The sequence below is a fragment of the Plecotus auritus genome (genome assembly GCF_963455305.1).
Source record: "Plecotus auritus genome assembly, chromosome: 1".
NCBI lineage: Eukaryota > Metazoa > Chordata > Mammalia > Chiroptera > Vespertilionidae > Plecotus > Plecotus auritus.
Window position 1 is genome coordinate 170,300,971 of NC_137770.1, and position 21,634 is coordinate 170,322,604.

The window sequence follows — 21,634 nt, forward strand, 5'->3', positions numbered from 1 at the left end:
CCTAATATCTTGTTTTTAAACAAATACATTATTTTATACTTTCCCACAACAAATCTCACACTCACAGCTGTGGGAGATTTTTGGTGGAGCAGGGGAATACAAGTGTGCTCAAGCTTGAATATCCTATAATATAATATTTGGAACATTTAGGTTAAAGGGACTTACTCCTCACATCTCATGTAGAACACAGATTAAGGGGACACCATAATCTAGCAGCCAAGGCATCCACACAATAAAAAGGAAAATGTATGTCCAAACACATTATCTCAGAAGAGAGAAATGGAAAACTGTAACAAGTTAGAAGGATAAAATGTTAATGAAATACAGATTTTAGGAGACAATGCAATCAAATTAATATGTTGCAAAACATTTGCAGGGAGAGGAAAATTAAGATACATAATAATAGTCAATGATTTTTAAAAGAGTAAGCATGGAAATGTGGACTTGACTGGAAGGACACTGAAAAATAAACTTTCATGACTGTAGCCATTGAACTTGAGTACTCCACTCAGAAAAATTAGATAATGGTCTCCGCTTCAACAATACAAGGTGCAAAGGCTGAAATGATAAGAATATAATCAACTAAGACACCGGAATCAAGGTTCTCCAATATGAGCAGGAATTTGCAGGGAAGAGGGGTGGAGAAGCAGCACATATCACAGTATCCAGGTAATCAATTGCACAACTGACCTTGAGCCACAGTTAGGCTGGAACATGGCAGTCTTGAAGATGGACATTGAGACTGGAGGCCCTCAGCCCCTTTGTCTTCTCCCACTTTATCCAAGCCCCTAAAATTTGCAGTTCTCAGCACAGAGGGCACTAGGTCAAAGGTCAAAAGTTGCCTTGCATGGCCTTTGGCGGACTAACAGGGCCTCCCAAGCTCTTACTAGGTAACTTTACAAAGTGCTACAAAAGCGATGACTATTATTATTCTTTGTAACCCAGAAAGCAAAGGAAACACACGGGAGGTTGGAAGGAGATCCTTTAGGAGAACAGAAAACTGCTCTACAAAGAACGTATAATTCTAAAAAGTTCCAGGTCTCTGGAAGCAGCAATTCGGGTGTAAGCCAAGCAGCAAGCAAGCAAGATATGTCTCAACCTGCACACGTACAATACTATCTTCTCTCAGCAGAACCCAGTTCCACGCGCATTCGCTAGTACCTCCATCCAGCCCCCTTGGGGCCCTGGGCCCGGCTGGAATTTAGAGAGAGGAAACTGAGGCTCGGCCCCAAGACACTGTATCTTTGGGGAAAGACCACGCACAGGCCCAGAGGCAAGACGTTCCAGTTACACGGGGGAGGAGCATGGTGGAAATTCCCGGGTCTCCCGTGGACCCCGGCCTCTCCGCGGATCACCCCGCCGAGTCGCGGCCCGCCAGCGCTCTCAGTTCCGGTGGGCAGCAAAGCGAGCGGGGTGCGCTGCCAGGGGGCGGCGGCTCACCTGGGCAATGCCGGCGCCCATCAGCCCACCGCCGATGACCGCCACGTGCTTGATGACGATTTTCTTCGCCGTGGCTGAGGCTGTGGACGAAGAGGACACACTGCGCACAAACTGCCTGGTTACGAAAGCCATGGTGCGGTGCTGCGGGAAAACGGAGGCGGCGACGGCGTCCAGACTCAGGGAAGAAGGCGCGACTGCGACGCACAGACAGCCAGCGGACCTCTGGGGGCGGAGACCAGGTGGCCCCGCCTCCCGGCGGCTCCCCGAGCGTTACCGTGACGTCACCGGAGAAGGGGCGGGGACTCGCAGCCCGCTCAGCTCATTGGCGGAGGCCGTGGGGGCGGCTTTCCGGCGTCCGAGCGCGGAGTCCACGTGGGCTGGCGCGGGCCGCCGCCTTCCGCCGCGGAGCTGGGGGCTCTCAGCGGCGGAGCCTGGAGTTGGACCCCGGGTCGCAGCGGGGCAGGGCGGTTAGCGTGCAGGCCATTCCTCGGAAAGCCACAGACGCCTGGTAAGATGGAGGCATAGTGTTGACTTCTTACATCATCGCCTCTGATGCTCGTGCAAACCTCAGCACTGAGTTTATACGTGATCTTTGGTGGTGGTGGTAATAAAGGGACCCAAAATGAGCAACCTTGAATCATGTTACCTAGTAACCAGCTCTAGGGGTTATTTTATTTCTGTGGATAATGAGTGTTTTCTGCTAAAACAGAAATAAACTAACTGCTCAACAATCGAAAAAATGTCTAACGGCCCTAACCGGTTTGGCTCAGTGGGTAGAGCGTCGGCCTGCGGACTGAAGGGTCCCGGGTTCGATTCAGGTCAAGGGCATGTACCTTGGTTGCGGGCACATCCCCAGTAGGGGGTGTGCAGGAGGCAGCTGATTGATGTTTCTCTCTCATCGATGTTTCTGACTATCCTCCCTTCCTCTCCGTAAAAAATCAATAAAATATATTTTAAAAAAGAAAAGAAAAAAAAAATGTCTAATGGCCCATGAGTCCCAATGTAAAGATCACGCCCAGGGAGTTAGTTACCCTTTTCAATGTTAGACATCTGAGGGTTTAAGGTCAAAGGGCAACCTTTGTAGAGTAATTGATACCCACTAGGCTAATCTCCCTCGTGTGAGTAATTTCTAATTACTATAACTTAGTAATAAAGAACTTTATTCACTTATTTTTAAATATGTAATAAGAACTCACAAACTCACCATAGAATCAAAAGTAGGCCTCCTCCTATGGGACGTAGCTATCATAAGGAATTCTGTGTTCACCATTCCTTTGATCTCATCTAATCCTGTAAAAATATGGGAGAAGCACTTTTGCTGAGGACTGTTGGGCTTAGGAGAGATAGGGTCACATCCAAATAGTACAGTCCGTTAAGTGCTAGAATGTAGCAAATGCAAAACGCCATGGGATCAGAAATGGAAAAGGAAAATTACACAGAGAAACCTGGTAATTTGAAGAATAAGTGTATTAGAAAAGAAAGGTTTCAAGCCAGAGGAAGCAGCACGTGCAAAGATAGAAACAAGAAAATATTGCCACAGGAGAAGAGGAATTCGGTGTGATGAGAGCAAAGATGATAAATTAGGAGGATGCATGGATGATCCCTAGATGGATTTTAACCTTTCACTCTCAGTTACAAGTTGTGTCTAATGCAAGGCCAAACATGTTCTAATGACAGTGTTGTCACTATATTTTTTAATTTATTTTTTGTTAATCCTCACCTGAGGATATTTTTTCCATTGATTTTTAGAGACAGTGAAGTGGGGTGGGGGGGGGGGGGGCGCGGGAGAGAAACATCAATGTGAGAGAGACACATTGATTGGTTGCCTCCCACATGCACCCTGACCTAGGAGCCTTGGATCAAGCCCTTGACCCTGAATCAAACCTGAGACCCTATGGTCCACGGCCGACGCTATAACCAGCGAGCCAAACTGGCCAGGGCATCACAATATATATTCTTTAAATGTGTGTAATGTCAAACAATGCCAAGAATGATGCATTTGCAGATCCATGATTTGTTTTCCTCAGGAAAGAGAGAATAACCAGTGCTGTATTTTTGAGTGACTCTCAAGTCTGAGGCTATCTGTATTATGTAAACGTGATGTTGAGAAAGGACCACTGAGTGAGAGGAGCCCTGGCTTAGTCCCTGGTGGGCAGTATGACCATCTGCAGACACCTCCTGGGCTCCAGTGTCTTTGTCTATCAAAGGAAACATTTGAACAGATAACTTTGCAGCTGTTTTATACTGAGAGTCTAACTCCCATTTACAGTCTTCTGAAGCAAGGGCCACCCTGCCCCAACTCCTGCACAATCCTGGTCAGATGACAGTTACAATAGATTCATTCTCCTTTTGCCAGGACTGCTAGTCTTTTCCCAAGTGTGGCCTTGGGCTTTCGGGTGCCCAGTAACGACTTCTGTGGTCCTTGCCTTGCACATTCACCCTGTTCTTGGGGTCATGCTTCCTTTCTGCAGAATGGAGTGCTGGGAAGCATGAGCTTGGTCACTGAACCAACTCAGAGACAGCAGAGGGCTGGCACAGAGAATGGAGTAAGTAATGACTACTTTGTTTTGTCCTATAAATGGCTAATTGTAATATTTAAAAAACTGATATCAAAGAAGCATTATTTTATTTTTTAAATGTATTTTTATTGGTTTTTTACAGAGAGGAAGGGAGAAGGATAGAGAGTTAGAAACATTGATGAGAGAGAAACATCGATCAACTGCCTCCTGCACAACCCCTACTGGGGATGTGCCCGCAACCAAGGTACATGCCCTTGACCGGAATCAAACCTGGGACCTCTCGGTCTGCAAGCTGACACTCCATCCACTGAGCCCAACCAGTTAGGGGAAGAAGCATTATTTTAAAATATACATGGTGGTAGGCTCTCAGAGTGGCAGAAGCAGGGAGTGCAATTGGCCCTTTCCTTCCAACAAATTGGCAGTATACAAAAAGTATCAAAGCCTTCCAGTTATCCTGCTTTGTGAGGTAGCAGGCAGAGTGGAGCTGACACTGTCTTCACACTGTCGTGTGATAGATACAGTGACCCAAGAACAGTGTGTGTTAATCAGGAACACTAATGGGGGAGGATTCACTGAGTACATTGGAATTTTCCTTCTATTTGTGGGAAAGTAATGATTTCTGGCTTACTGGGGAAACAGTGTTTTGTTGAGTGCTTTTTAGATTTCATATGGCAGAAAACCAGATTTCATGTGACTACGCAGGGTGGCCCAAGAGCAAAGCCCAGAAAGTTCAACCAAAAGCTAACCTACTGCAAAATTAATGAGGGTTGACATTACCACACTTGTCAGCAGAGTTTTCAAGGAAATTAGTCATATGATAAGCATAAAATATATGCTTAGTTTGAGAAGGGCAGTCATGTATTGCTGTATCCACTGAAAGATATTCTCTTATAAAACACACTAGAGGCCTGGTGCACGAATTCGTGTCCCAGTGGAGTCCCTTGGCCTGGCCTGCGGGATCTGGCTGAAACTGGCTATCTGACATCCCCCGAGGGGTCCCAGATTGCGAGAGGGCGCAGGCCAGGCCGAGGGACCCCACCAGTGCATGATCAGGGCTGGAGAGGGACATGGGAGGTTGGCCAGCCAGGGAGGGACCGCAGGAGGGATCCAGGGCATGTCTGGCCCATCTCGCTCAGCCACTATTGGCTGGACCCCAGCAGCAAGCTAACCTACCGGTCGGGGCATCTGCCCCCTGGTGGTCAGTGCATGTCATAGCAGTGGTTGAGTGGCCTTAGCATATCATTAGCATATTACGCTTAGATTGGTTGAACGGAAGACCAGACACTTAGCATATTAGGCTTTTATTATATAGGATTATATAGGATAAGGTAAAGTCTCCAATAACACTGAACAATTTTACAAATAACTTCATCTTTAGCTTTTAGAAAAAAATTTACCCTGGCAAACTTTAAGCTTTGATTGTGTTAGCAGCTGTTAATCTACTTTTATCTTTTCCTCTACTGAGAAAATTCATTAAATCCTCACAATAACCCTATTTGATAGGTACTAAAGGTACCCCTCTTTTACATGTAAGGAAACAGGTCCAGAGAGGTTCAGAAACTTGGTCAAGGTCACACAGCTAACCAACGGCACAGGCAGAATTCAAACCCAGAAAAGTCTGTTTTCAGAGCTTGTGTTCTTAACCATTATGCTGTTTTGTCTCTCTTCATAACAACCCAAAGGCTACCACTGCTATTCTCCTCCGAAGGTGAAGAAATCAAGGTTCCAAACAATTAAATCATTTATTAAATGTAACCTACCTGCTGAAACCGGTTTGGCTCAGTGGATAGAGCGTTGGCCTGCGGACTTGGGGGTCCCGGGTTCGATTCCGGTCAGGGGCATGTGCATTGGTTGCGGGCACATCCCTGGTGGGAGGTGTGCGGGAGGCAGCTGATCGATGTTTCTCTCTCATCAATGTTTCTAGCTCTCTATCCCTCTCCCTTCCTCTCTGTAAAATATCAATAAAATATATTTTTTAAAAAAAATGTAACCTACCTAATAACTGGCCAGGTTCAGATTTTAACCCACTCTGACCTCAAGGCTCCCACTCATTTCATACTTTCATACTCCTTAGAAAGTTGCTTGCTGTTAGACGAAAAAAAAAAAAAAATAGGGGGTGGTTTCCAGTAAACGTTATAAATGTCTGAATTTGGAACTTAATTGTTTTACTAATATTATAAAGGTTAAGTAGATTAATTTACTTAGGCATTCTTACTAAGAAACCCCAGAACTGCAACTTTCACACATTGATTCCCAATGTTTACATCTATAGACTTACAAGAGCCATGGGTGGGTTTTTGTTTTTTTTAAATTACAGTTGACATACAATATTAGTTTCAGGTGTACAACCCCATGATTATACCTTTATATAACATACTAAGTAATCATGCCAATAAATCTAGCACCATATATAGTTATTACAATACTAGAGGCCCAGTACACAAAATTCGTGCACAGGGAGGGGGTTCCCTCAGCCTGGCCTGCACCCTCTCACAATCCGGGAACCCTCGGGTAGGCAGGCAGGCAGAGTGGTTAGGGGCGATCAGGCAGGCAGGCTTCCTCCTCCCAACAGTGGATTCTGCGAGGAATGGGGCTCCCTCCTCCCTCTTGTCACAGTCTAGCTTAAAGGCCGGCCACACCCCCAAAAGCACAAGACCCAGAGTTCCACAGCACTCTGGCGGCCCGAGGCCCTCAGACCCTTCTTGCCACCACAACCCAGTGGCCCAGAGCCCACAGACCCTTCTCGCTTCCATACCTTGGCAGCCCAGGGTTAAAGACCCTTTTCGCCACCACTGCACCTCAGAGGCCCAGGGCTCACAGACCATTCTTGCCGAAGCCACGCCCCAGCGGCCCAGAGCCCACAGATCTCTCCTGCCACCACTCCCCAGAAGCCGAGAGCCCACAGACCCTTCCCGCCTGCGTGCCGCGGTGGCCGGGGCCCACAGATCTCTCCCACCGCCACACCCCAGAGCCCACAGACCCTTCCCTCCTGCGTGCCTCGGCAGCCTGGGATTAAAGACCCTTCTCACCGCCGACGCCACTGCACCTCAGATGCCCAGGGTTCACAGACCCTTGTCGCTGCCGCCGCGCCTCGGAGGCCCAGAGCCCACAGACCCTTCCTGCCTGCATGCCTCTGCAGCCCAGGGCCCACAGATCTCTCTCATCCGCCACACCCCAGAGGCCCAGAGCCCACAGACCCTTCCCACCTGCATGCCTCTTCGGCCCGGGGCCCACAGATCTCTCCCACCCGCCACACCCCAGAGGCCCAGAGCCCACAGACCCTTCCCACCTGCATGCCTCTTCGGCCCGGGGCCCACAGATCTCTCCCACCCGCCACACCCCAGAGGCCCAGAGCCCACAGACCCTTCCCACCTGCATGCCTCGGCGGCCCGGGGCCCACAGATCTCTCCTGCCCGCCACACCCCAGAGCCCACAGACCCTTCCCGCCTGCGTGCCGCGGTGGCCGGGGCCCACAGATCTCTCCCACCGCCACACCCCAGAGCCCACAGACCCTTCCCTCCTGCGTGCCTCGGCAGCCCGGGGTTAAAGACCCTTCTCACCGCCGACGCCACTGCGCCTCAGATGCCCAGGGTTCACAGACCCTTGTCGCCGCCGCCGCGCCTCGGAGGCCCAGAGCCCACAGACCCTTCCTGCCTGCATGCCTCCGCAGCCCAGGGCCCACAGATCTCTCCTGCCCGCCACACCCCAGAGCCCACAGACCCTTCCTGCCTGCGTGCCACGGTGGCCAGGGGCCCACTGTTTGGTCATCCATCCTGGTCATGACAGCCCTAGGCTATTATGAGTATAGATTATTGACCATATTCCCTATGCAGTATTTTACATTCTCATGAATATTCTGTAACTACTAATTTTATTTCGAAATAAAATCTTTTTCACCCAACCTCCCAATCCCTCTCCCATCTGGCAACTCAAAATGTTATCTGAGTCTGTTTCTATTCTGCTTGTTTGTTTATTTTGGTTTTTAGATTCCACATATAAGTGAAATCATTATTGGCATTTGTCTTTCTCTAACTTATTTCACTTAACATAATACCATCTAGGTCAAGGGTGGGCAAACTTTTTGACTCGAGGGCCACAATGGGTTCTTAAACTGGACCAGAGGGCTGGAACAAAAGCATGGATGGAGTGTTTGTGTGAACTAATATAAATTCAAAGTAAGCATCATTACATAAAAGGGTACGGTCTTTTTTCTTTTTATTTCAATAGTTTTATTCATTTCAAACATTTTAACAAGAAGAATGTAAACACTAATTATTATAATTTGAAACTTCAAAAAATGGAGGAATCATAGCACAATAACATACCTTATATTGAAGATGGCAAAGGCAAAATAAAATTGCTTAACAAAGGAAAGGTACAAAAGCCTTTCAAATTAAACTTAAATATAATAAAATAATTTAAAACTAAAACAAATAGAAAAGAACAAAATGTCTAAACAGTAAATTAAACATTTTCTTTAGTGCAACTTCCAAATTATGCCCGGTACGTAGATGTAGATGGCAATGTAGACTGGGTTGAAAGGTTTTTGGTCTTTAAAACATCAACTTCAGTGGGAACAGTGTTGTTGGTCTCCTTTTTTAGCTAATGCATCAAAGTCTGGAGTTAGTTTTGTTGTGGCTATTCTCAGGATAGATCTGAGGTGTTCGTCAGTTAAGCTGGATCTGTGAAGGGCTTTGTTGATGTTCATGACGCTAAATGTCTGCTCACAAACATAGGTTGACCCAAACAGCACCAGTATCTTCTGTGCCATCCTCCGGATGTTTGGAAAAGTGGCTTCATTAAGTGAAGCATAAAAGTCTCTTAGTTCAAGAGAGCTGAATTTCTCCTTTAGGACAAAGTCAGACTGAAGATTGATGAGTTCCAGTTGCACCTCTTCTGGTGCTGTTTCAGGGTTTTGTGACAAAGGACAGGCCACCAGTTGAAGTGACTAAAAGCTGAAAGTCTTTGTTGTTTTATTAACAAGTCATTGTGATGTACAGAATGTGGGAACAGGAAAAAATTGTGTTTGAGTAGAGCTCTTAATCTTACCTCAGAAAGGCTCTGATACTGTGCTCTCCAGGGGCGTGTCTCCCTACATCACCATGATAACGTGTCTACGCATTCCCAGGGTGATGTTGGAGGACGCGTCCGAGGGCATTACAAGGAGCCTCTGAAAGATTGAGAGGTTGTTCCTTCTACTGAATGGGCGGATATAAATCCACCCACTCAGAAGAAGGAGCTGCGGCCGTGTTTCCCGACGTTGCCATGTTAACACTGCTGCTGGTGAAGGAGCGGAGGGGAGAGCAAGAGAACCCTCCGCTCTTTTGGCTCCGCCGGCCGGATAGAACAGCCGAATGGGCCGGATCCGGCCCGCAGGCCGTAGTTTGCCCACGGCTGGTCTAGGTCCATCCATGTTGTTGCAGATTTCATTCCTTTTTATGGTTGAGTGATACTCCATTGTATATATGCACAACTTCTTTATCCATTCATTTCTTGACGGATACTTAGGTTGCTTCCATATCTTAGCCATCTATACAAATAAAGAGGTAATATGCTAATTGGCCCTTACGGTGTCCCAGTAACGACCAATTTGCATAGTGACAGACCAGCAGGTGCACACACAGCATGGGTACTTGCGTGAGGCTCACTTCCCTGCCCCCAGTGCCAGAGTCCTCTTTTTCTCCTGGGTGCATGCATCCGACAAATACCCCCGTGACACTGCGCCCCATCCAAGAGCACTCTGCCCGGGGACACCACCTGAGGTGGGGGCAACCGAGGGGTGACACCCACATGGCAGAAGGCCGGTTCTTGGGGTGCAGTCGACAGACGCCAACTGGGGGGGTGCATGCATCAGTGGTGACCTGCGGGAGGGGTCACACACACAAATCCGAGAGGGTGTGGACCCAACACCACAAAGGAAGAGCCTGGGCATGACAACAGAGAGTGCACAGGCGACCCTCATACCACAGGGAAGCCGCCACCGCTTTCTCCAGCTGTCCATTCATTCATCTGCCCAGTCCAACCCAGATGGGAGCTCGCATCCTGGACGGAAAGCCCCCCGCCCCCAGGACAAGCCAAGCCTGACCGTGCCTGTGCAAGCACGCCCATCACCTGCAAATTCTGGAGGGGAGCAGACCGAGAGCCGCTCGAGGTGTGGGAGCGGGCACGCCGGGGGTTGGGAAAGGCCTCCACCCCCCCCCCCCCTTTAGCACTCAATGGGAGAAAAGCCTCACACACACACATGAATGCACACGCGCGCATATAATGCAGCAGTCCCCGTGATGAACACTGGCCTTGCTGGCTGGACCCTCCCCCAACTTGGAACAGGGAGGCGCGGGCCAGGGTAGGCAAGACACAGCTGCATTGTCGCTCGGCCTCTCAAAGCTGGTGCGAGAGGGGGCCGAGTGCCCAAACAGAGGCGGCTACAGGTCCCAGAGAGGAAAGCAGTCAGTACTAAGGACGAAAAGCATAGAATTTTCAATTAGCCTGTAAAAAGAGTAAAAGAATGAGGGAGGAGGGGGAAGATGGGAAAGAAGGGAAGGCAGTAGGAAGAACTTTATAAAGGAGTCAGTAGAGAACAGAATTAATAAAGGAAAGCGGATGTATGAGTGAACTGTAGGAGCTATAATGAAAATCAAGTATAGTTGTGTACTGGAGACAGATTTTAAAAGTAGGAGTCAGAAAAGAAAAAAGACAAATGATAGTGAATAATTAGGCAGGTAGATAGATAGATATTAAAACAGTGAAAGTAAGTAGAGAATAGTGTATGGGAAAGGTAGGATGAGAGAGAAAGAGGGAGAGAAGAAAAGTTTCAAAGGGGAGCCAGTAGAGCTTAAAAGGAGAATGGGAAGAAGGAAGAAATGAGGCAGGGAGCAAAGCAGGTCCGAGGGAGGAAGTGAAGAAAAATAAGGTGGGAAGGAAGGAAAAGGGGAGGGAGAGGAAGGGTAAAGATAAAGGAAAGAAGGAATGTGGGGAGGGAGGGAGGGTAGGAGAAAGATGGGAAGAAGGATGATGGAACAGAAGTAGGAAATAAGGAGGAAAGAAAAGTTTATAAATGATGAGTCAGTAGGAAACAGTTACATAAAGAAGAGAGAAAAATTGTGTGAGAGGGAGAAGCCTATAAGGAAGTCAAATACAATTGTGTGTGAAGGGGATAAGATTTTAAAAAATAGTTAATAGGGGTGACCAGGCCGGCAGGGGAGGGCAGTTAGGGGTGACCAGGCTAGCAGGGGAGGGCAGTTAGGGGTGACCAGGCCAGCAGGGGAGGGCAGTTACGGGGATCAGACTGGCAGGGGAGAGTAGTTAGGGCAGGCAGGCAGGTGAGCGGTAGGATCCAGAGATCCGGGATTGTGAGAAGGATGTCCAGCTGCCAGTTTAGGCCCAATCCCTGTGGGCTCCCGCATTGGAGAGGGTACAAGTCGGGCTGAGGGACCGCCCCCCCCCCCCCCGTGCATGAATTTCGTGCACCAGGCCTCTAGTCCTATATAATAAAAGGCTAATACGCAAATTGTTCCCATGGGCAGGAGTTCAACTGACCAGGAGTTAGATGTGCACTGACCACCAGGGGGTGGCATGGAACATGGTGGGTGTCAGTGATGCGGCGCTGGCAGCGGGCAGCAGTGGAGGCACTGCCAGCCCTGATGGGGCCCAATGAGAGCGGGACCAAGGCGGGATGGTGGAGCAGGTGAGCAGGCGGTGCCAGGCCAAGGCGGGAGCAAGCAGGGGTCCCAATCGCCCCGCTGGTCACCCCACAGATCGGCCCTGATTGCCGACCAGGCCTAGGGACCCTACCTGTGCACAAATTATGTGCACTGGGCCTCTAGTTGTAAATAATGCTGTAATAAACTTGTGGGTGTATATGTCTTTTCAATTTAATGTTCTGGGTTTCTTCAGATAAACACCCAGAAGTGGAGTTACTGGGTCCTTCTTTGTCTCTTATTATAGCCTTTGTTTTAAAGTCTATTTTATCTGTTATAGGTATTGCTACCCTAGCTTTTTCACCTGTTTTATTTTCATTTTCATGAAATATCTTTTTCCACCCCTTTACTTTTAGTCTCTGTGTGTCTTTCAATCTGAATTGAGTCTCTTGTATACAGCATATATAAGGATCTTGTTTTGTTATCCATTCAGCCACAGTATATCTTGATTGGAGCATTTAACCCATTTGCATTTAAAGTAATTGTTGATAGATATGGATTTATTGCCAGTCTGTTTATTATTCATATTTTTTATCTTTTTCTTCTTTTTTTAAAAATATATTTTATTGATTTCAGAAAGGAAGGGAGAGGGAGAAAGAGACTGAAACATCAATGATGAGAGAGAATCATTGATTGGCTGCCTACTGCACACCCCTACTGGGGATCATTTCTTGTAATATGGTTTGGTGGTAATGAACTCCTTTAGCTTTTTCTTGTCTGGGAAACTCTTTATAAGTCTTTCAATTCTAAATGATGGCTTTGCCTGGTGGAGTAATCATGGTTGTATGTCCTTGCATTTCATTACTTTGAATATTTCTTGCCAATCCCTTCTGACCTGCAAAGTTTCTGTTGAGAAATCAGCTAACAGCCTTATGGGAGCTCCCTTGTAGATGACTGTCTGCTTTTCTTTTGCTGTTTTTAAGATTCTTTGTCTTTAACCTTTGGCACTTTAATTATGATGTGGCTTGATGTGGGCCTTTTTGGGTTCATCTCGTTTGGGACTCTGCTTCCTGGACTTGTATGTCTATTTCCTTCACCAGATTAGAACACTTTTCCATTGTTGTTTTTTCAATAGGTTTTCAATTTCTTGCTCTCTCACATCTCCTTCTGACACCCCAATGATGTAAATGTTATTATGCATGAAGTTGTCCCAGAGGCTCCTTACAACTATCCTCATGTTTTAGATGCTTTTTTTTCTTTTTGCTGTTCTGATTGAATGTTTTCTGCTTCCTTATATTTTGAATTGCTGATTTGATTCTCAACTTCATCTACTCCACTGTTGATTTCCCATCTACTCCATTTCAGTTAGTGGATTCCTCATTTCTGTCTGGTTCTTTTTTATGGTTTTTGTGTCTTTTTTTTTTTTTATGCTGTTGAAGTTCTCACTAAGTTTCTTGAGCATGTTTATAACCATTGTTTTCAACTCTGTATCTGGTAATTTTCTCCATTTCATTTAGTTCTTTTTTCTGGAGATTCATCTGGCTTTTTTATTTGAGACCTATTTCTTTGTCTCCTCATTTTGACTTCTTCCCTGTGCTTGTCTCTATGTATTAGGTAGAGCTGCGATGTCTCCCAGACTTGATAGAGTGGCCTTGTATAGTAGGTGTCCTGTAGAGCCCAATGCCACAACCTCCCCAATCACCTAAGCTGGGCACTCCAGGTGCACTTCTATGTGAGCTATGTGCACTGTCCTGTTGTAGTTGAGCCTTGATTGCTATTGGTATCATCAGGAAGTATTGATCCCTAGGCTGATCAGCTCCAAAGACTAGCTGCGAGTAAAGTGGAGGAGCTGCTAGGGGACAACCTGATGGAGTAGGACTTGTGTCAGCAGGGCATTGGTGTCCACCAAATGTGCCTCTGAAGTTGTCCATTGGGTGCACTGGTTTTGGGGCCTCCCAGAAGGTGCAAAGTCAGCCACCACCTCTGCCTTGCCTAGGACCATCCAGCGTGAAGTAAAGAGAAATCTGTAGCTGGCTGCTTTTGTGCTGGGCTTGGAGTTGCCTGGGAGAGGCCAAGCTGTGAACCAAGGCTGGCTGCCTCTACTGTCAGGTCTAGGGCCACTTAGCAAGAGGTATGGGGTACATAGAGACCAGATGCTGCTTGTTTGAGAGATTTTAGTAAAAGTATGAAGCATGCTCCAAGACAGGCTATTCTTATGGAAAAGCCTCTAGAAACTGCTTCGGTAGGCCTTCGAATTTGGTGGGGTGGAGATATCAGGGAATCACCAGGGCAGAGTAAATAGTGATAGATATGGCACCCTCCTGCCAGCTCTGTTGTAGGAGGGCTCATCAAAAGAACAATGGCCTCTGCCAGCACTTTTGTCTGGGAGAAAGCTCCCCCGCCCCCCCCCCCCCCCCACCAGCTCTCACCCTGATTCCAGACAATTCAATTCCTCTGCAAATGTCCCTGGTGCCTTTTCAGCTGCTACCCCAGTGCTGGAGCTCAGAGGGAGTGAATCAAAGTAAGTGTGTGTGCAGGCCCTTTAAGAAGAATTGCCTGGGACTCCAGCAGCTTCCATCACAACCCCCACTGGTTTTTACAGCCAGCAATTATGAGAACTTCTCTTTCCAGCACTGGAACCCTGGGATTGGGGGCCTGGTGTTGGACTGATACCCTTCACTCCTCTGAAGGCAAGTTATCCCTCCCAATTTTTATCTGTCACACGTGGGTGTTCCACATCTCTGCCCCTCCTACCAGTCTCGTTGTGGCTTCTTTAAATCCCTAGTTGTAGGACTTCCATTCAGCTAAATTTTAGGCAGTTCCGAATGATGGTTGTTCTGTAGTTTAGTTGTAATTTTTATATAGTTGTGGGAAGATGTGAGTGCCATGTTTATCTATGCCACCATCTTGACTGGAAGTCTCAGCATTTCTTACTAGTATAAGGCAGGTCTTGTGGTGGTAAATTCTCCCAACTTCTGTATATCTGGAAAAATCTTTATTTCTCCCTCATATCTAAAGCGTTACTTTACTGGACATATTATTACTGGATGAGGATTTCTCTCTTTCAATAATTTGAATATTTGATTCCATGGTCTCCTAGTTTGTAGGGTCTCTGCTGGAAAATTTGATGATGATCTAATGGGGTTTCCTTTATATGTTCTCATCTTCTATTCCTTGGCCTTGAGAATTCTTTCTTTGTCATTAATTTTGACAGTTTTAATATATTATGCCTTGGAGAATGCCTTTATGGATTTAAATAATTAGGTGTTCTATTAGCTTTTTTGGATTTGAGGATCCAATTCTTTCCATAGATTTGGGAAGTTTCTGTTATTTATTTGAATAGACTCTTTTATTCTTAGCATTTTGTTGAAATTATTTGGGGTAAGATTGGTTAATAAAATTTAATAGGCTCTTAGTTCCCTTCTCCCACTCTTTTCCTTCTGGTATATCCATTATTCTTATATTGCTCTATCTAATGGAGTCAGGTAGTTCTTGTAGAGTTCTTTCTTTTTATTTATTTATTTTTTTACTCTCGATTCTCTCTTATTCCACCTGGGTCATTTCTAAATTTCTGTCTTCTATACCACTAATTCTTTCCTTCATCTGGTCTGCTCAGTTTCATAAGCTCGCTAGTTCATTCTTGATCTCATTGTTTTGAGTTCTTTAGCTCCAGAATTTCTGTTTAGTTCCTTTTTTATAGTTTTAGTCTCTTTGGTGAAATACTTTTTTTGTCTATTGATTTTATTTTAGAGCGTGTTGAATTATTTTTCTGAGTTTTCTTGTACCTCATTGAGGGTTTTGTTTTTTTTTTTTAAACCTCAATCTTGAATTCTCTTGTCACTTAAGTCACAGTATTCAATGCCTTTATTTTCTGGAGATTTTTTTTTTCTAAATGCCCTTGTTAACTTGGTTATTCATTGTGCTTTATGGATTACTTCTCTGCCTGAGGATTTGTGGGAATGGAAACTTAAAAAAAAAAATTACTCACCACTTCAGTGTTTAGCAAGTTGTTAAGTAGAGGTTTTTCTTTTGTTTTCCAGTAGGTGGTGCTAAAGCACAAATTTTTATTCTGGAATCTCTGGAGTGCTGTACCTCAGCCATGAAAAACGCTCCATATTTCCGAAGGAGGTGGGCGTCCCCTTTACATTGGGTTGTCTCTATCTCATTGTATCTGTCACTAGATTTGGAAATGGCGGGGTATGGGTCTTCTGTATGTTCCTGATGCTGCCTTCCTGTAGCCAAAAGCCACCAGCCAGAGCTGCTCAGTCTGAGTGGACCCAGCTGCCTCTACCAGGCTATGCTGCTATGGGTGGGGAAAGGTGGGCAAGGGCAAACTGGTTCACATATCTGGGACTCTGTTTCTCTTCAGTGGATTTAGACACAAGGGTACAGACCATCACATCACCATGCTGTTCACAGACGACATAAGCTGAAAAGTTTTTTCCAGTTCCTTTTTTCAGCCAAGTAAGGATTTTACGGCCAGATTAGGCCACAGGTGGGTGGGGTGGGCTGGTTCCCAGCTCTGCTAAATCCTCTGTCTGGTGCTAGTGGGATAAGGAATGCTGCAACCCTTTATATTGCTACTCTGCTTCTTGGCCCAGCCTCAATGCCTGCCAGCCACCCAGGCCCAATTACTGCCTCTGCCCCTCTAGTTTGCCTCATGGAGGTTACATCCCAACTGATCACTGCTATCCTGTCTGCTGGGGCCAGAGTAGGCACCAGACTGCACAAGGCTTCTGTCTCTATCCTCACCCCCTGTCCTGTCTCTGCCATTTGCTCAGATATGCCCACATTCAGGTGTCTCAATGAGTGTCAGCAGGGAATCCTTTGTAGAATTATAGTTGTCCAACTTGTAACTTCAAGAGGAGAGACCTGGAGGTCCTTCACATCACCATGCTGTTCACTGTCCTACAATGATTTTTGACTTACAGAAAATATGCAGAGATGGTATAGAGAGTTCACATATTCCCCTCACCCAGCTTCCATTGATTTTGACATCTTACATAACCATGGTACCTTTGCCAAAAAATAAGAAATTAAATTGGTACAATACTATTAACTAAACTCCAGGCTTTATTGGGATTCACTATTGTTGTTTTTCCCTTAATATAGTATTTTGTTCCAGGATCGAGTCTGGTAAACCATTCATTTAGAAACAGATACTTTAATGACCTTTGTGCTTACACTTAAGTGTTATCCAGAAATGTAGTTCCAGTCTATATTGCCACCAATAGTATATGAATGCATTTCACTTATCAATTATTTTCCTCTGTAAAATTACCTTTAAATTCCAATGGGTAAAAAATAGTATCTTACGGTTTAGTTGCATTTTTGAAGAATTTAAATATTATTTCATATATTAGTCATTTGTATTTTCAATTTATTTTTTGTATCTTGTGCTTATTTTTAAAAGTAGGATATTCTACTAATCAAATTATTAACACTTTGTACATTAAGGATATTAAAGTTTTGCCAAAGATGATACAATAATTTTTTATGGTTTGCCAATTATTTTTTGGCAATAGTTTTTTATTTTTACATCATTAAATCCATTCTGCTTTATTTTTATGATTGAGCAACTACTTTTTTATGCTTAGAAAAGTAGCTCCCCATTCTTATATCAAAAGTCTCATACATAGATATATACAGATACATTATTATTACTTTTTAGACTTTTGGGGGTTAATTTTGATATGTGGAAAGTGGGGAAAATGTTACTTTAATTTTATAAGTAATTAACCAGTTACTAGCTCTGATTTTTAAATATTGTTTCCTGTCCCTTCATAGTGTGATGCCACATTTATACACTAGAATATATAAGTCTGTGCTTTCTGTTTTATTTCATTTGTTCATTCTGCTGTTAGTACAAAACAGTTTTATGGTTCATTATTCTAAAAGATAGTGTTTATCAAGTTGCATATATGGCAGATCATTTTCATCAAGGGTACTAAGACCATTCAATGGGAAAAAGATAGTCTTTTCAACAAATGGTACTGGGAAAACTGTGTATCCACATGTAAAAGAATGAAGTTCGATCCTTACCTCATGCCATGTGCAAAAATGAACTCAAAATGGATAAAAATACTTTACATAAAAGCTAAAACTATAAATCTCTTAGAAGAAAACAGATGGAAAGCTTCATGACATCACTAATCATCAAAGAAATGCAAATTAAAACTATAATGAGGTATCAGCTTACAGCTGTCAGAATGGCTATCATCAATAAATCAACAAACAGTGTTGGCAAGGATGTGGAGGAAAGGGAACTTTTGTGCATTGTTGGTGTTGTACATTGGTGCAGTCACTATGAAAAACAGTATTAGGTTCCTAAAAAACTAAAAATATAACCACCATGTGACCCAGCAATTCCACTTCCGGATATTTATCTGAAGAAATCCAAAACACGAATTCAAAAAGATACATACACCCCTATGTTTATTGCAGCGTTATTTACAGTAGCCAAGAACTAGAGGCAACATAAGTGACCATCGATAGATGAGTAGATAAAGAAGATGTGGTACTTATATAGAATGGAATATCACTCAACTATAAAAAAGAATGAAATCTTGCCATTTGCAACTACATGGATGGACCTAAAGCATAGTATGCTGACTGAAATAGGTCAGACGAAGAAAGACTAATACTATACGATTTTATTTACATGTGAAATCTAAAAAGCAAAATAAAACAGAAACTAATTCATGGATAAAGATAATTGATAGTCATCAGATGGGAGAGGGATTGGGGCGATGAGTGAAAAAGGTAAAAGGGTTTAAAAAGTACAAATAGTCACTTATAAAAATAGTCACAGGAATGTAAAGTTCAGCTTAGGGAAGATAGTCAATAATACTGTAACTATATATAGTGCCATATGGGTACTAGATTTATTGGAGTGATCACATCATAAGGTATATGAATGACTAGGCACTGTTGTATATCTGAAACCAGTATAATATTGTATATGAACTGTAATTGAAAAATAAATTTTAAAAAATAAATTTTAAAAATACTTTGCCACAAGAGCTTGTTGAGGTTCATCCTTTCCTTAAATAATGCTGGACTTTGACTTGGCAAATAAGAAACTTGGGCTGTGATACAGTTGTGAGAGTAAGTGTATTACCCAACTGTCTACATGCTTATATAATACTGTGACTATCTCTTTCTTTTTGGAGGTTTACTCCCTCTTCCATTTCCTAACTTGACATCTGGTAAAACAGAATTTGGTTTAGCAGTTAAAATAAAACAAGAAACAACAACAAACACATGAGACTATCAAAGGTAAACTAAAATGTTTAATAAAAGCATAAAAATTATGCTAAAGATGAAGACTAAAAATTAGATATTAGGCAAATTTATAAAACAAAGTGCTACAGTTTTTACATTTTAACAAATCATAAAGTATAAAATTGTAAAATGTCAACATGATCAAGGAAAGCATTAATAGCCTTTTTGGTGACTAGCCATATAAAGCTGTTTTTAAAGTGCTACACTGTGAGATATTATATTTAAGAGTTTAATAAACATCTGATTTCAACATAGTCACACATAAAACAGTTTTTTTCTTCAAGTAAGCTATGAACTGTTTTGTTAGGAAAGTTGAAATTAAGCATGTATAAAATTAAGGAGTAATAAACTTGTTAATCCCAAATTACTAGTGCAATTCAAAAGCCTATGAAATTCCAGAGCAGGAACAAACTGTCCTGCTCAGGGTGCACTTTAATCCACACACGTATCTTATCTAAAATCCATATCACAGCCTCTCCATTTACTTACAGTTTGTTCCTGGGCATTTAGTTTATTAGTTGTGTTTTCTTTATTAATTAACAAAAATCCTCAAGGCACCTAAAGATTAGCCTATGTTTCATTTGTCCATATTGAAAATGCAGAGGGGTAGGTAGACTGCTAGGGATCAAGTGATGGCAGTACAGAGAAGTGGTTTAGAGAGAACTCTCCAGGCACAAAGACGGGTAAATTTGAAATGAACCTTTTCATTAGGTACCTAAACATAAGTTTTAGCTTTATCAGCTACAAAATGGCATCCTCTTAATAATCTGTAAGGATCATGTATGCCTACAAGTAAAGCATTGAATATGGTACCAGCAGAAGGAAAAGCTAAAAAATATAGTTGTTTATATTATTATCATGATTACTTCTATATAAGGAAGGAGTACTATGGATGAATAAAGGAAAAGGCTCATCATTCTTTGGATTGTGTTCTCATTGGGAGCAATACTGGCATACTGGGCAGGACAGTTCTTGTACAGAATTGCTCAGACATTTGGCATCCGGGCCTTAAGGCAGCAAAAGGCCAGTAGCATCCCCATCATTGTGATAACCAAAAATACATCCATACATTTCCAAACACCCCCTGAAAGAGATCGTTACCTTTCTTGAGAACTGCTCTTCTTCAGGGGCCTTCTTTATTAAGAAACAATTTAGTTATTTTAATACAAATAATAATTTCTTACTGTCTTTGATAGTATTTAAAGATGCAATACATTAGGCCTGGTAGCAGGGAGAATAGAGAAGAATTCACTACAATCTGAATCCTGGTATCAAAATTCCCAAGCTCACTATTTAGTGCTCAAGGCAAAAGGTAGAGCTATATCTTTGCAAGTAAACTCAGCAGAAAGGAATTTTGCCATGAAGCCACGTCTTCAGCTAGTCTGACTGTCATGTAGTTGAAATGGAAGGTAGACATATAAATTCAGACTATGACCTTTCCTCAACATTACTGGACCAGGATCCACTTCCTCTCATGTCTACAAAAAGTAAAAACTAAAATCATAAAAAGATTTACAAGAACAACCCTCACCCACCCCGCAACTGGCATAGGATCTGTGGCAAGGAAAGCTCTAACTCAGTCTAAACTCACATCCTTTTCTGACAAAGTATTCAAGTCTGAGCTCCACTTTGATGTTGTAACAGGTCTGAAACAGGTTGGTCTTCCTTCTATTGCTAAAAGTGTTCTTCAGAACTTAGCAGTGTTTTGGTGATGTTAGGAAAGATATAGGGCATTTGACCTTCGTTAATGCTGAGAGAGAGAAGGCAATTTTTGTTACCACATGAAATGACTAAGGCACTGAGATGAGAAGAAATGCTCATTGGTAGAAATGCTCATTGGGAATAAAATCCAGATCTCCTGCTTCCCATCCCAGTCCTCTAGCCCCATTCCCTAAGTCACAGACAGGCGTTACTAAAATGGCTGAGGAGCCCAGAGATGAAAGCTCCCATATGTTCTACCCTCTTTTTAGTCTCCAACCTGAGCCTACCCTGGATCCACTAAGTTGCTGGATCCGCTGTCAAGTGTAGAAAGAAGAATGTGTTTACAAAGACATGTATTTACATCCTGTTCACCATCTCCTTTCAGAGATGTTCTTTATCTCTTTGAAATGATTATATTAAATGGATGCGGGGCTAATGTTAGACCATATTTTCCAGTCAGAATGGGCTTCTGAGAATCCTTAGGTAAAGCGAATGTGAAACTCTGCATCAGGCTCACAAACGTCAGGAATAGTTCCATCTTTGCCAGCTGCTCTCCCATACACACCCGCTTCCCTAAAATAAGAGCAGAAAAAAAAATTAAGCATTATAATACCACCTCTTTTCCTGTCTCTAAAAGGACACATTTATATGAAACATCCAAATTGTTTTAAATACAGATATAGAATTTTAAAATAAAATTGCCACATATGCCACATGACCTCCCACAGTAATGCTGATTAGAATTTTTACATATAAAGCTCACATTTTAACTCCTACTCATAAAAATCTATTTTCATCCTAGACAGGAAGTAGAGACAGATCTGATTCTTATCTCCTCCTACTTATATACCTACTTATTTCTTTCCTGTGCTCTTACCTGGATGATTAGGGAGAAAATCAGATTAAGACTCTCCGGAGTATTCGTTCTCTAGGAACCTAAAGGAGCGGCTGCTGAGAATAGAGAACCCCTCTCACCCACCAGCCATCAGTCAAAAGCTGCTCTGAACTCCAGCAGTTCCCTGGCACTCAAACAATCACCAGAGCAGTTCAGAG

At 43.6% G+C, this 21,634-nt stretch overlaps 2 protein-coding genes across 2 annotated transcripts in view; both read right to left on the reverse strand.

Annotated features, from left to right (window-relative positions):
* Positions 1–1,687, reverse strand: part of HADH (hydroxyacyl-CoA dehydrogenase) — a 49,279-nt gene extending 47,592 nt beyond the window's left edge. Inside the window, exon 1 of the mRNA XM_080685247.1 lies at positions 1,441–1,687. Within this exon, the coding sequence (XP_080541373.1) occupies positions 1,441–1,572 (132 nt within the window). The 5' untranslated portion in view covers positions 1,573–1,687. The remainder of the gene's footprint in view (positions 1–1,440) is intronic.
* A 17,187-nt stretch (positions 1,688–18,874) lies between these two features.
* The window catches only part of CYP2U1 (cytochrome P450 family 2 subfamily U member 1), a 33,166-nt gene continuing 30,406 nt past the window's right edge, over positions 18,875–21,634 (reverse strand). Inside the window, exon 5 of the mRNA XM_080642917.1 lies at positions 18,875–21,154. Coding sequence (XP_080499043.1) covers positions 20,976–21,154 — 179 coding nt within the window. The 3' untranslated portion in view covers positions 18,875–20,975. The remainder of the gene's footprint in view (positions 21,155–21,634) is intronic.